The sequence below is a fragment of the Lactuca saligna genome, chromosome 3 (genome assembly GCF_052625555.1).
Source record: "Lactuca saligna cultivar CGN05327 chromosome 3, ASM5262555v1, whole genome shotgun sequence".
NCBI classification, from domain to species: Eukaryota; Viridiplantae; Streptophyta; class Magnoliopsida; order Asterales; family Asteraceae; genus Lactuca; species Lactuca saligna.
Genome location: NC_136419.1, coordinates 198205935 through 198219596, shown reverse-complemented (window position 1 = coordinate 198219596; position 13662 = coordinate 198205935). Strand labels below are relative to the sequence as shown.

Below are 13662 nucleotides of genomic sequence, written 5' to 3'. Positions count from 1 at the left end.
GGTGAGGAGGCGACAACGACGACATTTTTTGGTGCTTTGGAGAGGTTGGCAGTCAGAGACGAAGCACAAATCACTGATCTAAAGGTGTAGAAGATTGACGTCGACGGTGGTGGTAACGATTCAACGGTGATAGCGGTAGCTAGCATCGATGGTTACAGATCTAGTGTTGCTTTGACGTTGTCGGTGACATGTAAGCCATACGAAGACTTTTCTCCCCACAACAAACAAATCGTTAATCTTGGGTAATAATAAAATAAATACATCCATATATTTATGATCCTCGCTTATTTGTGTACATACTTTTTATTCTAATAGGATTTTTATATGGAAGTTCTAAAATAATAACTTAATATCCATAATTTTAAACACACGAAATCCTAATGGTTGGCGATACCATTATTCAATACCAAAGAATGGGTTCTCTCAAGTTTCGTTAGCATTCATTTCTTAGCCCTATTTTATATAATCATTAAGGAATATAAACTACATTAACCTTATAATGGTTGTCTCATTTGAAAGATGACACGATAATGGTGTTACAAAAATAAAGGAATATGTAACACTAGAATCACTCGAGAGTCGAGATGTACCTTAAGGGTGTTGAAAAATAGTTAAAACAAAGCTTCCGATGTAGCTACTTGATGCACATGTTTTCTTTTAGCCATCTTGTTGGGTCTTCAACTCTTCATAGCTTCACCATGAAGCTTTCGGTATACACACATGCTAACGCCATTAGCTTTATTGTATCGCAGTTGGATGATAGACAGTTTTAATCATAAAATTATTGGGTTTGTCCAACAATCTCCCCTAACATGATGATGTGGAAAGCAGGAATATCAACTGGAGTTTAATTTTTCCAAGATCATCTTCAATCATGGATGATAATAAAGTGACAAATGAAGTGTTAAAACCTTTGATGAGAGCTGATGAATTTAAACTTTTTTTTTACCATTCTTCAAATTTATTTAACACCTCAAGTTATATGTTTACTCGACATAATCATCCATGCTGTAAAACACCTTCCAACAAAAATGTTAGTTTCACATATCATATCATATAATGTGGATCACAAGGCAAACTAACATGTAGTTGGTGAAGGTGATAGAAGAAATGAATGCTAACATTTTTATTTGAACTCGATTATAAAACTTAGAAGAATACAATAAAGAGAAATACTTGATTCATAAGAAAAACAAAAATCGAAAGCACAAACAATAAACATCAATAAAAGATCACACAAACGTAGCATAGTTCTACGTGATTACAAGAGATAAATGCATCAAGAAAACATGAATAATTGAAAATGGAGATGTGAATTCTTCACTCTTTGCCATCAGCAGCCCTAAGAGAACCGAGTTGAACGGGTGCTTGAGTCCCAACTACTTTGGAAGAACCATAAACCGAAAGGTCAAAACCTTCACCTCTTTCTTTCTCGATTTGTTCCTTGATCCAGAAATATGTGATTCTTAATCCATCCTGTGTATATGAATGAAAAAGAAGCATATGAGAGGTTGTGTCAAAATGTTTTAAAAAAAATAATAAAAAAAAAAAAGAAAAAGGAATACCTTTAATTTCATGGTGGGGGCCCACCCAAGTTTCTCTTTGATCAAAGTGTTGTCAGAGTTTCTACCACGAACACCTTCTGGGCCTGGTATGTGGTGGATTGGGAGCTTTTTGTTTTCAAAGCTCAAAACAATCTCAGCCATTTCATTCATGCTTACCATTTCATCACTTCCGATATTTACTGGCTCACGGAAGTCAGATTTTGTCAATCTGTTAAAATTACATTAATAAACAAAATTATATTTTTTTTTTTCGTATAAAGTACAACTTTCCTTGCACAAAGTACAAGTTGCAATACCCTCGGTATAAAAAAGGGTACCTTAAGACACCTTCAACACACTCATCAATGAAGGTGAAAGAGCGTGTCTGTAGACCATCTCCCCACATTTCAAACTTATCAGTAGCCGTAAGGGCTTTTCTGCAAAAAGCAGCAGGTGCTTTCTCCCTTCCGCCTGAAATTTAAACACATGAAATTCCCAAACTACCCTTTTGTTTTATAAAGAGTCGTTTTATTAATTAATTAATTAATACCTTTCCATGTGCCAAAAGGTCCGTAAATGTTATGAAAGCGTCCAATTCGGCATTCAATTCCAAAGTCTTTGGTGTAGTGCCTGCAGAGCTCTTCAGTTGCTAGTTTTTCCAAACCGTAAGCATCTTGAGGCTATAATTCGAAGGGTAAATAAGTCATTATACATTAATGAGAGGTTTTTTTAAATGTTATTAATATTAGAGATGGTTTTTTTGGTAATATCTATCAACCACTTATTATTATTATTATTATTATTATTATTATTATTATTATTATTATATATATATATATATATATATATATATATATATATATATATATAATTACAAAGTGAAAACGAATAGAATAGTATACATTTTAGTTTCATTTTAGCAGTTTTGGTCCCTATATACAAAATAAATCACAAAATCAGTCCCTATAACTTACAGAAAAGATCCATGTACATAACTTTTTTTAAAAGGAATGGTCCAGGTGTTTAAGACTTTCGTATGTTGGCAGATTTGGTCCCTGTGTAGAAACTAAATTACAAAAGCTGTCCCTATAACGTACAGAAAAGGTCCCTGTGCAGATTTTTTTTATAGAAACGGTCCATATGTTTATAAAACTTGCAGATTACATTTAAAAAAATTACAAAAATAGTCCCAAACTATAGAAAAATTGCAGATTAATCGCTTTCATTCAATAATATTTCCTTTTACTCCCCTAACTATAGTTAAACTTCATATCTTTGTTCTATTTTATTAAATATTCTATAATATTTCATTTATCATTCAATATCAAATATTAAATTCATAACGACTACATGACACTATATAACTATGTATGTAACAATCTAATCATCTTTTATATTTTCGGAAAAAAAGACCCTGAGATAGTTATCATTTTTTGCAATATATTTATTTAATCAAATGTTATTGTAAAGTAGTATATATATTTTTAAATATGATGCATGCTTAAAAATAAAAAAATAAAAATTAAGAATTAATAACCTCAGCGGGCCAGGCGTCTGATTCCTTTAAGCTCACATTGGTTTCCAACTGCTTAAACTCAGGGTAAATGCAAGCACTAGAGGCATAGAAGAACCTGTTAAATAGAATGAGAGTCAATGTGATTTGTATAAAAGTCAAAGGTTGACAATTGGTAAAATAAATAATAACAGTTTGAAGTTTTTCCATGTAAAGAAGCAATGTTTTGTGGACATTTGAGTCAAACATCTAAAATAGTTAAAATGTAGATTGAAAACATTTAAACTATTCAAGAAAAAGAAAATGTCACGTTTATTTCAGGGAATCCCAAAAGGGACTAGAAATCGTTGCATAAATAGAAAATGAACATCGAGTAGTTTCTTTATTGAAATATAATTGAATATCTCTAGATTAATCTTTTTTTTACCGACAATTATAATTAAATTAAAAGAATAATTAGAGTAAATTATGTTTTTTTTTGTCCATGTGTGTAGCTGATTTTTGCAGTTTTGGTCTCAAAACGATCTATCTTGCAATTTTGGTCCTTATTTGAGGTTTATGTAGCGTTTTTGGTCCCTGCTCCAAGTAAAATGACTATTTTTTGTTCATAAGTAAGAAGTATCGTTGATTTTTACAATTTTGGCCTCAAAAAGATTTCTCTTACAATTTTGGTCCTTATTTAAGGTTTATGTAGCATTTTTGGTCCCTATTCCAAGTAAAACAACTATTTTTTTTGTTCCTTGGTAATAAAGATCATTGATTTTTGCAATTTTGGTCCTTGTTTGAGGTTTATGTAACATTTTTGGTCCCTGTTCCACGTAAAATGACTATTTTTGCCTATTTGGTCCCTAAGTATCATTGACTTTTGCAATTTTGGTCCAAAAAAAGTAGTCCTTTTACTTAGAAGAGGGGCCAAATACATACAAAAAGCCAAAAACATCAAGTAAGAATTAACAAACCTCTTAACTCCAGTGATTCTTGCAGCCTCAAGCATATTAAAGCTAATCATGGTGTTATTATACATAATAACAGAATGATTGGACTGAATGAATCCCATTCCACCCATATCAGCAGCCATATTGAAGACATGATCAACATTTTTTGTAACTTTCAAGCAGTTATCCATGACACGAAGATCAACAAGATGGAATTCATGGCAAAACATATCTTCAGGCATGTGTTCGTTTTTCTTCCAATCAGAAGCAATGATGTAATGGCCTTCTGTTTTCAAACGACGTGCAATGTGTGAAGCAATGAATCCACCAGCTCCTGTGATGGAGACACGAAGCTTTTCTGTTGGCCAGTAGGGTTCCCTTTCCAGGCTCTCGTATGTGAATGACCCGTATTTTGTTTCACCAATTGTTCCCATTCTGTAATTTTTTTTTTTTTTAAAAAAAAAAGATTAAATCGTGATGTTTATTGAATTGAATTGAATTTCATTCTTTGTTTTTTGTTTCTAAGAAGGCTAAAGTGTCCTTATAAACACATAACAAAATAAATGAATGAAGGGTATTTTGGTCATTTCACCTGTTGTTCCCATTCTGCAGAATGTTTATTGTTAAAAAGATTAAATCATGTTGTTTATTGAAAATGGGAAATCGCTTGTTATATTGAATTGAATTGAATTTCATTCTTTGTTTTTTGTTTCTAAGAAGACTAAAGTGTCCTTATAAACACATAACAAAATAAATGAATGAAGGGTATTTTGGTCATTTCACCTGTTGTTCCCATTCTGTAAAAATATATATATATATATATATATATTTATCATAAGAAAAAAAGAAAAAGATTAAATCATGATGTTTATTGAAAATGGGAAATCGGTTGTTATATTGTTAGACTTTGGAGGGTTTGGTTTGGGGATTCCGGAGGGAATGTCTGAAGGAATTGGAATCTTGATTCCGTTCCTTGGTGTGTTTGGTTGTGAGACCAATGGAATTGAATTCCATGAGATTCCTTGAATTTCATTATTTGTTTTTCTTTCAAAAAAAAAAAGACTAAATTGTCCGTATAAACGCATAACAAAACAAATGAATAAAGGGTTTTTTGGTCATGAACTCATTTCACGTAAATTCTTATGTCTTTGTTAGATTTTACAAACAAAACATAAACCAAGAAAAGGAATGGGATTGAATTCCATTCCATGGCATGTTTGATCTCTAAGAGATTCCTTTGAAATCCATGTAATAGGGATTTCATCATTCCTAATGGTGGGTTGTAAGTATTTCAATTCTACTCTTCATTTTTTTTGTTCATTAAAAGGACAAATTGTCCTCATAAACCCATTACAAAACAAATCAATAAAGGGTATTTTGGTCATTTAACATTATTTACATTCGCATTTCTTTCATAGATTAAACTATAGGAATCATATGATCATAAAAGAACAAAGGAAATGGATTGGATTCCATTCCATTTCTAGAACAATTAAAGAAAAAAAAAATTAAACTACAGGAATCACATGATCATAATTTACTCAACTTTTATAACTTAGATAAGCACAAAAAGATTATATTAGCATACAAATGACCAAAAACGTTGAGCATCAACACATTTTATAAAACAATATCTATCAAGAGAGAAAAAAACAGCATAAAACTCATCTTAATTGCAGTGAAATCACAGTGGTGAACTTTTTTAAGAGCTTTACACCGACATACAAGACAAATACCTAGTTTTACACACATAAACTCGATAAGAACAGCATAAACCCTAGATAAATCTTGTACGATTTCATACAACAGATCATAAATCTCAACAAAATCAAACGAAATCGGTATCAGATCACAGAATAAATCGCAAGAGATGCAAATTTTACATAAAACCCATCAATCGACCAGCGGTTTTATAAAAGAAAATAAAATTTAAAGGAACTGGAAATTACCTGATAAAAAAAAAGCGATTTATTGTAGAAAAATTAATCCCTTTGAGAATTTGGGCGCCACTCGTGACTTACTCTTTTGTTGGAAAAAAAAAAAGACTCCAATTTTGCTTCTGTGTGTATTTTAGGTTTCTTGGGTGTCACTTTATCAGCTTTTCAAACTTTTGTGGACTAAAAAATTCTATCTTTAAAGAAAATCATTTATGATTATGACATGAATATGAAGAAAAAGAAAAAAAAAAATGATATTTTACCTTATATTGATTGATATAAAATATAAAATTCGCATGGTCCCGATAACATTTAATAGGAGGAAATAAGTCAATAACTAAACCGTGAAAATCTTTAACTTTTTATATTTTCAAGGCATTTGAACTATGAAGACTTAGAATACCATAAATGCAAAATTGCATGTTAAAATATTGGTTTTTCTTTTACTTGTTTTACACAAAAACAAAAATAAAATGGAATATAAATCAAAATTGTATAAAGCATCAAAAAGAGAGACCAAAATCGAAAATTTAGATCAATTATATGCAATAATACAAATACAGTTTACATGTGCACTAATGCACATGCAAGTACTTAGTTTACCATTGTAAATTACTTATCAGCCCTTTTGTTTTTTCCTAAAATCTTTTAAAGATTTGTGTTTTCCGATTTCAAGTTTTTAGATCCATATATTATACAAACTATAACATTTTTTTCCTATATGAATGTTCCTTTTCCACTATGCATTGCGAAAAATTAGGAGAGTTCTTTATGAGATGAACGACACCCAAAAAAAAAACTACATTTCTTCTAGAATGATTGTGATTTGGGGTTTTGTTCTTTAGTGGTTTGTGTTTATTCTCGAATGATACAAAAAAAAAAAAAAAAAAAAAAAAAAAAGACAACTTTTTTACTTCTGTTTTACTCGATTAATTTCAACTTCAATATTGATTAACGTTTTTTCCCTTTAAACCAAGATTCTTTATGTGAAAAACTGAAATTAACTGCATGCAATAATATATGGAAAATTAGTAATATACTTTTTAAGTGAACCTTATAATTTTCCATTTTTTTTTTCTTTTGAAAGATATACATGAGACAAAAGAAACACATCAAAAAGTAATTTGTGTTTAATTGTGGTTTTTTTTTTTAAATGGGTTTAAAATATTATAAAATGACTTTTCTACGTTAATTTTTATTGAAATTTTGTATGAATACCTAAATACCCAAATTAACCTAAACTTGAACTCAGGTGATTTGGATTTTGTTTAATCTAAATGGGAAAATGGTGCACATGTGATGAACAAAAACATTGACACCCAACGAACATTTTTGAATCTTTATGATCGATGTCGCATGTGCATTTGCATCCATCTTGAATCAACGTCGCCGGAAAAAGACTTCCGTTTTCCGTCGTCAACCTCCGGCGACATCTACAGATACACAAAGATGAAACACTACTGGAAAATGACTTCCGTTCATCAGAATCCACCATCTTTAATCGGAAACTCCCTACTTTAATTTACCATCACATCGGTGATTTCGTGATGAAATCCGCTTTTCAACGTTAATTTATTACTTCACGTACTTTTTTAGAGCTTCGATTGAGTACAAAAATTAGAGGACCTACCGATCCTCCTAAAACCCTACAAACTTGCCGAATATTCTAAAAATGAAAATCATTTACGCAGTGATTGTGTTTGATGTTTGCTTGTGTATGTCTGTGGGAAGAAGAGACAGGGGAACACACAGACAGACTGTAGGGAAGCCAATGGAACACGCCTTTTAAGCGATTCATACAATTAGAATGGGAGAAACATCATAAAGTTTAGTCTCAGAGAATTTTAGAGAAATCATACGACTCAAACACCTAATTAACACATAAAATCGATAAGAACAGTATGAAACCTAGACAATTCTCTTATCCTTTTGCCATATAAACACCGCAAATCTCAACAAAATCCGTATCCAATCACCGAACAAATTACGAAAGATATGAATAATACAAGAGATTAATGTTGAAAGTTTACAGGAACTTAGAATTACCTGAAGATTTTGCCGAAATATTGCAGGGATTTAAGGGTGAGGTTTGGTTTGCTCTACAAATCTTCTAGCGAGATAATTTGAGCGGCACTCGTGTCCTACTCGTATGGGTGCAACTGCAAACACACTTCAATTATCCTTCTATTTCGACTTGATTGCCTTTTTATTCACATTTTTGGAGTGTCCACTTTACCTTTTCACGTTTTAAATTTTGTGGACATATAAAAATATTTTTTAAAGAAAATAATTTATAACATGAATATCGAGGGAAAAGTTTTGATTTTTCCTATAGTTAATAAATTTGTGTACATATATTGTCCTAAAAACGTTTAATGTAGTAAAAATCGTTTTAATATAAAATATGAATCACGTGTTAAATTTGTTGCTTTTTTAAATGTTTGTTTGCTTTTTTCGGTTATGTACATGATAGGCAATATGGTATTAACTAAAGTCGTTACTAACTCAAACGTTTTGATATGAGACCTGTTATCAATCACAAAAATATCAGTTAAAGATATATTGTGCATAAAAGTTTGGATTTTTTTAGTTGTTAATAAACTTGTGTGCTCATATTGTCCTACGAACGTTTCATGTGATAAAATTCGTTTTATTGTAAAGTATGAATCAAGTGTTAAATCTTTTGTTTTTGAAATGTTTTTTTTGCTTTTTGCCATTATGTATAAAATGGCAATATGGTGTTAATCAGAATCAATACTAACTCAAATGTTTAGATGCGAAACTTATGATCAATCATAAAAATATAAGTTAGAGATATATTGTGTGTAATTTATAAAAATATTTTTTATAACATGAATATCGAGGAAAAAGTTTGGATTTTTTCAATTGTTAATAAATTTTTGTACCCATATTGTCCTAAAAACGTTTAATGTGATAAAACTCGTTTTAATATAAAATATGAATCAGTGTTGAATCTTTTGTTTTTTTAATGTTTGTTTTGTATATGATAGCCAGTAGGGTATTAATTGAAATAGGTACTAACTCAAACGTTTAGATATGAACCTACGATCAATCACAAAAATACCAATTAAAGATATATTGTGCATAAAAGTTTGAATTTTTTTCAGTTGTTAATAAATTTGTGTACTCATGTTGTCCTACAAATGTTTAATGTGATAATACTCATTTTAATGTAAAATATGAATCAGGTACTAAATCTTTTGTTTTTTAAATGTTTGTTTGCTTTTTTCCATCATGTATAAGATGGCAATATGGTATCAATCAAAAATCAATACTAACTCAAACATTTAGATACAAAACTTATGATCAATCATAAAAATATCAGTTAGAGAGATATTATGTGTAATTTATAAAAATAATTTTTTAAGGAAAATAATTTATAATATGAATATCAAGGAAAAAGTTAGGATTTTTCCAATTGTTAATAAATTTGTGTACCCATATTGTCCTAAAAACGTTTAATGTGATAAAACTCGTTTTAATATAAAATATGAATCAGTGTTGAATCTTTTGTTTTTTTAATGTTTGTTTTGTATATGATAGGCAGTAGGGTATTAATTGAAATAGGTACTAACTCAAACGTTTAGATATGAACCTACGATCAATCACAAAAATACCAATTAAAGATATATTGTGCATAAAAGTTTGAATTTTTTTCAGTTGTTAATAAATTTGTGTACTCATGTTGTCCTACAAATGTTTAATGTGATAATACTCATTTTAATGTAAAATATGAATCAGGTACTAAATCTTTTGTTTTTTAAATGTTTGTTTGCTTTTTTCCATCATGTATAAGATGGCAATATGGTATCAATCAAAAATCAATACTAACTCAAACATTTAGATACAAAACTTATGATCAATCATAAAAATATCAGTTAGAGAGATATTATGTGTAATTTATAAAAATAATTTTTTAAGGAAAATAATTTATAATATGAATATCAAGGAAAAAGTTAGGATTTTTCCAATTGTTAATAAATTTGTGTACCCATATTGTCCTAAAAACGTTTAATGTGATAAAACTCGTTTTAATATAAAATATGAATCAGTGTTGAATCTTTTGTTTTTTTAATGTTTGTTTTGTATATGATAGGCAGTAGGGTATTAATTGAAATAGGTACTAACTCAAACGTTTAGATATGAATCTACGATCAATCACAAAAATACCAATTAAAGATATATTGTGCATAAAAGTTTGAATTTTTTTCAGTTGTTAATAAATTTGTGTACTCATGTTGTCCTACAAATGTTTAATGTGATAATACTCATTTTAATGTAAAATATGAATCAGGTACTAAATCTTTTGTTTTTTAAATGTTTGTTTGCTTTTTTCCATCATGTATAAGATGGCAATATGGTATCAATCAAAAATCAATACTAACTCAAACATTTAGATACAAAACTTATGATCAATCATAAAAATATCAGTTAGAGAGATATTATGTGTAATTTATAAAAATAATTTTTTAAGGAAAATAATTTATAATATGAATATCAAGGAAAAAGTTAGGATTTTTCCAATTGTTAATAAATTTGTGTACCCATATTGTCCTAAAAACGTTTAATGTGATAAAACTTGTTTTAATATAAAATATGAATCAGTGTTGAATCTTTTGTTTTTTTAATGTTTGTTTTGTATATGATAGGCAGTAGGGTATTAATTGAAATAGGTACTAACTCAAACGTTTAGATATGAACCTACGATCAATCACAAAAATACCAATTAAAGATATATTGTGCATAAAAGTTTGAATTTTTTTCAGTTGTTAATAAATTTGTGTACTCATGTTGTCCTACAAATGTTTAATGTGATAATACTCATTTTAATGTAAAATATGAATCAGGTACTAAATCTTTTGTTTTTTAAATGTTTGTTTGCTTTTTTCCATCATGTATAAGATGGCAATATGGTATCAATCAAAAATCAATACTAACTCAAACATTTAGATACAAAACTTATGATCAATCATAAAAATATCAGTTAGAGAGATATTATGTGTAATTTATAAAAATAATTTTTTAAGGAAAATAATTTATAATATGAATATCAAGGAAAAAGTTAGGATTTTTCCAATTGTTAATAAATTTGTGTACCCATATTGTCCTAAAAACGTTTAATGTGATAAAACTTGTTTTAATATAAAATATGAATCAGTGTTGAATCTTTTGTTTTTTTAATGTTTGTTTTGTATATGATAGGCAGTAGGGTATTAATTGAAATAGGTACTAACTCAAACGTTTAGATATGAACCTACGATCAATCACAAAAATACCAATTAAAGATATATTGTGCATAAAAGTTTGAATTTTTTTCAGTTGTTAATAAATTTGTGTACTCATGTTGTCCTACAAATGTTTAATGTGATAATACTCATTTTAATGTAAAATATGAATCAGGTACTAAATCTTTTGTTTTTTAAATGTTTGTTTGCTTTTTTCCATCATGTATAAGATGGCAATATGGTATCAATCAAAAATCAATACTAACTCAAACATTTAGATACAAAACTTATGATCAATCATAAAAATATCAGTTAGAGAGATATTATGTGTAATTTATAAAAATAATTTTTTAAGGAAAATAATTTATAATATGAATATCAAGGAAAAAGTTAGGATTTTTCCAATTGTTAATAAATTTGTGTACCCATATTGTCCTAAAAACGTTTAATGTGATAAAACTCGTTTTAATATAAAATATGAATCAGTGTTGAATCTTTTGTTTTTTTAATGTTTGTTTTGTATATGATAGGCAGTAGGGTATTAATTGAAATAGGTACTAACTCAAACGTTTAGATATGAACCTACGATCAATCACAAAAATACCAATTAAAGATATATTGTGCATAAAAGTTTGAATTTTTTTCAGTTGTTAATAAATTTGTGTACTCATGTTGTCCTACAAATGTTTAATCTGATAATACTCATTTTAATGTAAAATATGAATCAGGTACTAAATCTTTTGTTTTTTAAATGTTTGTTTGCTTTTTTCCATCATGTATAAGATGGCAATATGGTATCAATCAAAAATCAATACTAACTCAAACATTTAGATACAAAACTTATGATCAATCATAAAAATATCAGTTAGAGAGATATTATGTGTAATTTATAAAAATAATTTTTTAAGGAAAATAATTTATAATATGAATATCAAGGAAAAAGTTAGGATTTTTCCAATTGTTAATAAATTTGTGTACCCATATTGTCCTAAAAACGTTTAATGTGATAAAACTTGTTTTAATATAAAATATGAATCAGTGTTGAATCTTTTGTTTTTTTTAAATGCTTGTTTGCTTTTTTCCATTATGTATAAGATGGCAATATGGTATTAATCAAAACTGATACTAACTCAAACGTTTAGATACGAGACCTATGATCAACCTACGAGTCTTGACTTCGATCTAAGCATGTCATAATGTATCAGAAAGTTGGTGTCCTAATGTATTAGGAAGTTGGTGTCCTAATGCTAGATAAATCATTCATTAAGATGGTATATCAGGAAGATAGTGTGATGATCATGTTCCTATAGCATTGTACTTTTTTGCAAACATGTGACTTATTGTACCTTTATATGCCCTCAAGTCGTGTTATAACTTCTAATGTTATACCTTTCGAGTTCATAGTATGGAACCCCATGCTTTAGTTGTGTGTTCTTAACCACGTGATATGGGTAGCAGTCTATACATAGATACGTTATATATAATTAGAAACTTACCATAGAAGGCATATGAAGTGAAAATGAAAGAAAGTAGAATCTTTTGTATGCAATGATACAACTAAAATTGCTTGTACATTGGCCTACATAAAAGCCATTGTGTGATTATTTTGTGAAATTACTCATTAGTCCCTCTCGTTATTACATAAAAGAGTTATTTCATGTATTAATGGACCACACCATCACAAGTTGCTATAAAGGATGGGTATGAACAAGATATATTGAATAGGATAAAACATAGCTTTCAAGTAGAAAAAAACAACTTACTTTTTGTACAAATCTTGTATATATCAATATTAGATCTTTTTAAAATTAAACACCAATACAAATCCAACTTTTCATCTACAAAGTGCACTCGTTACTTAAAATCAAAAGGACTGGTTGCACCATGTGTTATATTAACATAATTTTGAATATGACAAAGTCGAAGGAAAATTTTTCTGTTATCTTATTAAGTTTGGGTTATGGTTTAAATAATTTCAAATTCCACTTAAAATCCGTATAATAATATCATATATGTATGTTGTTCAGAATTCCTCACCCAAAGAACCCAATATTATACCTTTCATTGGAGCAAAATAAAAAATTGCACATATATGATAGATAGGTAGGGTAGGAAAGAGAAAACAAAAACCAAAAAATAAGTATGTATTTGTCTCTACAAATGATTATCAATCAATGACGTGAATGGTATCCTATGATTTAGTTTAATTGTTGATTGCTAAATAAGTTACATCATATTTAAATAATAGTTGATACTTCACATAATAGACGTGGCCACATTGAGACACCAATTCCTACCTAATACCCTATAATATGTAGAAAAGTAACATCAAACAAATATATATTTGACAGGAAAAATATAAAAATATATTATCATATAACTTGTAGAAGAATGGCTATTTTTATCTAATTATTGTTTTAGGTTTAACTTCTCAAGTTAATAAAATTTAATCAATCAAAATATATCTTAAACTGAAAAAATATATCA

General features: G+C 28.6%; 1 protein-coding gene across 2 annotated transcripts; it reads right to left on the bottom strand.

Moving 5' to 3' along the window:
- Nucleotides 1–1102: 1102 nt before the first annotated feature.
- Nucleotides 1103–8114, bottom strand: GME (GDP-D-mannose 3',5'-epimerase). Of its 2 annotated transcripts, none has more exons than XM_078986424.1 (7): nt 7976–8114; nt 4017–4427; nt 3082–3175; nt 2095–2224; nt 1883–2015; nt 1566–1773; nt 1103–1476 (listed from the first exon to the last, which is right to left on the bottom strand). In XM_078986424.1, exons 2-7 carry the CDS (start codon nt 4424–4426, stop codon nt 1321–1323), a joined length of 1131 nt encoding a protein of 376 aa, XP_078842550.1. In that variant the 5' UTR covers nt 4427; nt 7976–8114; the 3' UTR covers nt 1103–1320. The 2 variants fall into 2 exon arrangements, with proteins under 2 accessions (XP_078842550.1, XP_078842551.1); XM_078986425.1 differs by lacking the exon at nt 7976–8114 and adding an exon at nt 5942–6082.
- Between the last annotated feature and the right edge of the window lie 5548 nt (nt 8115–13662).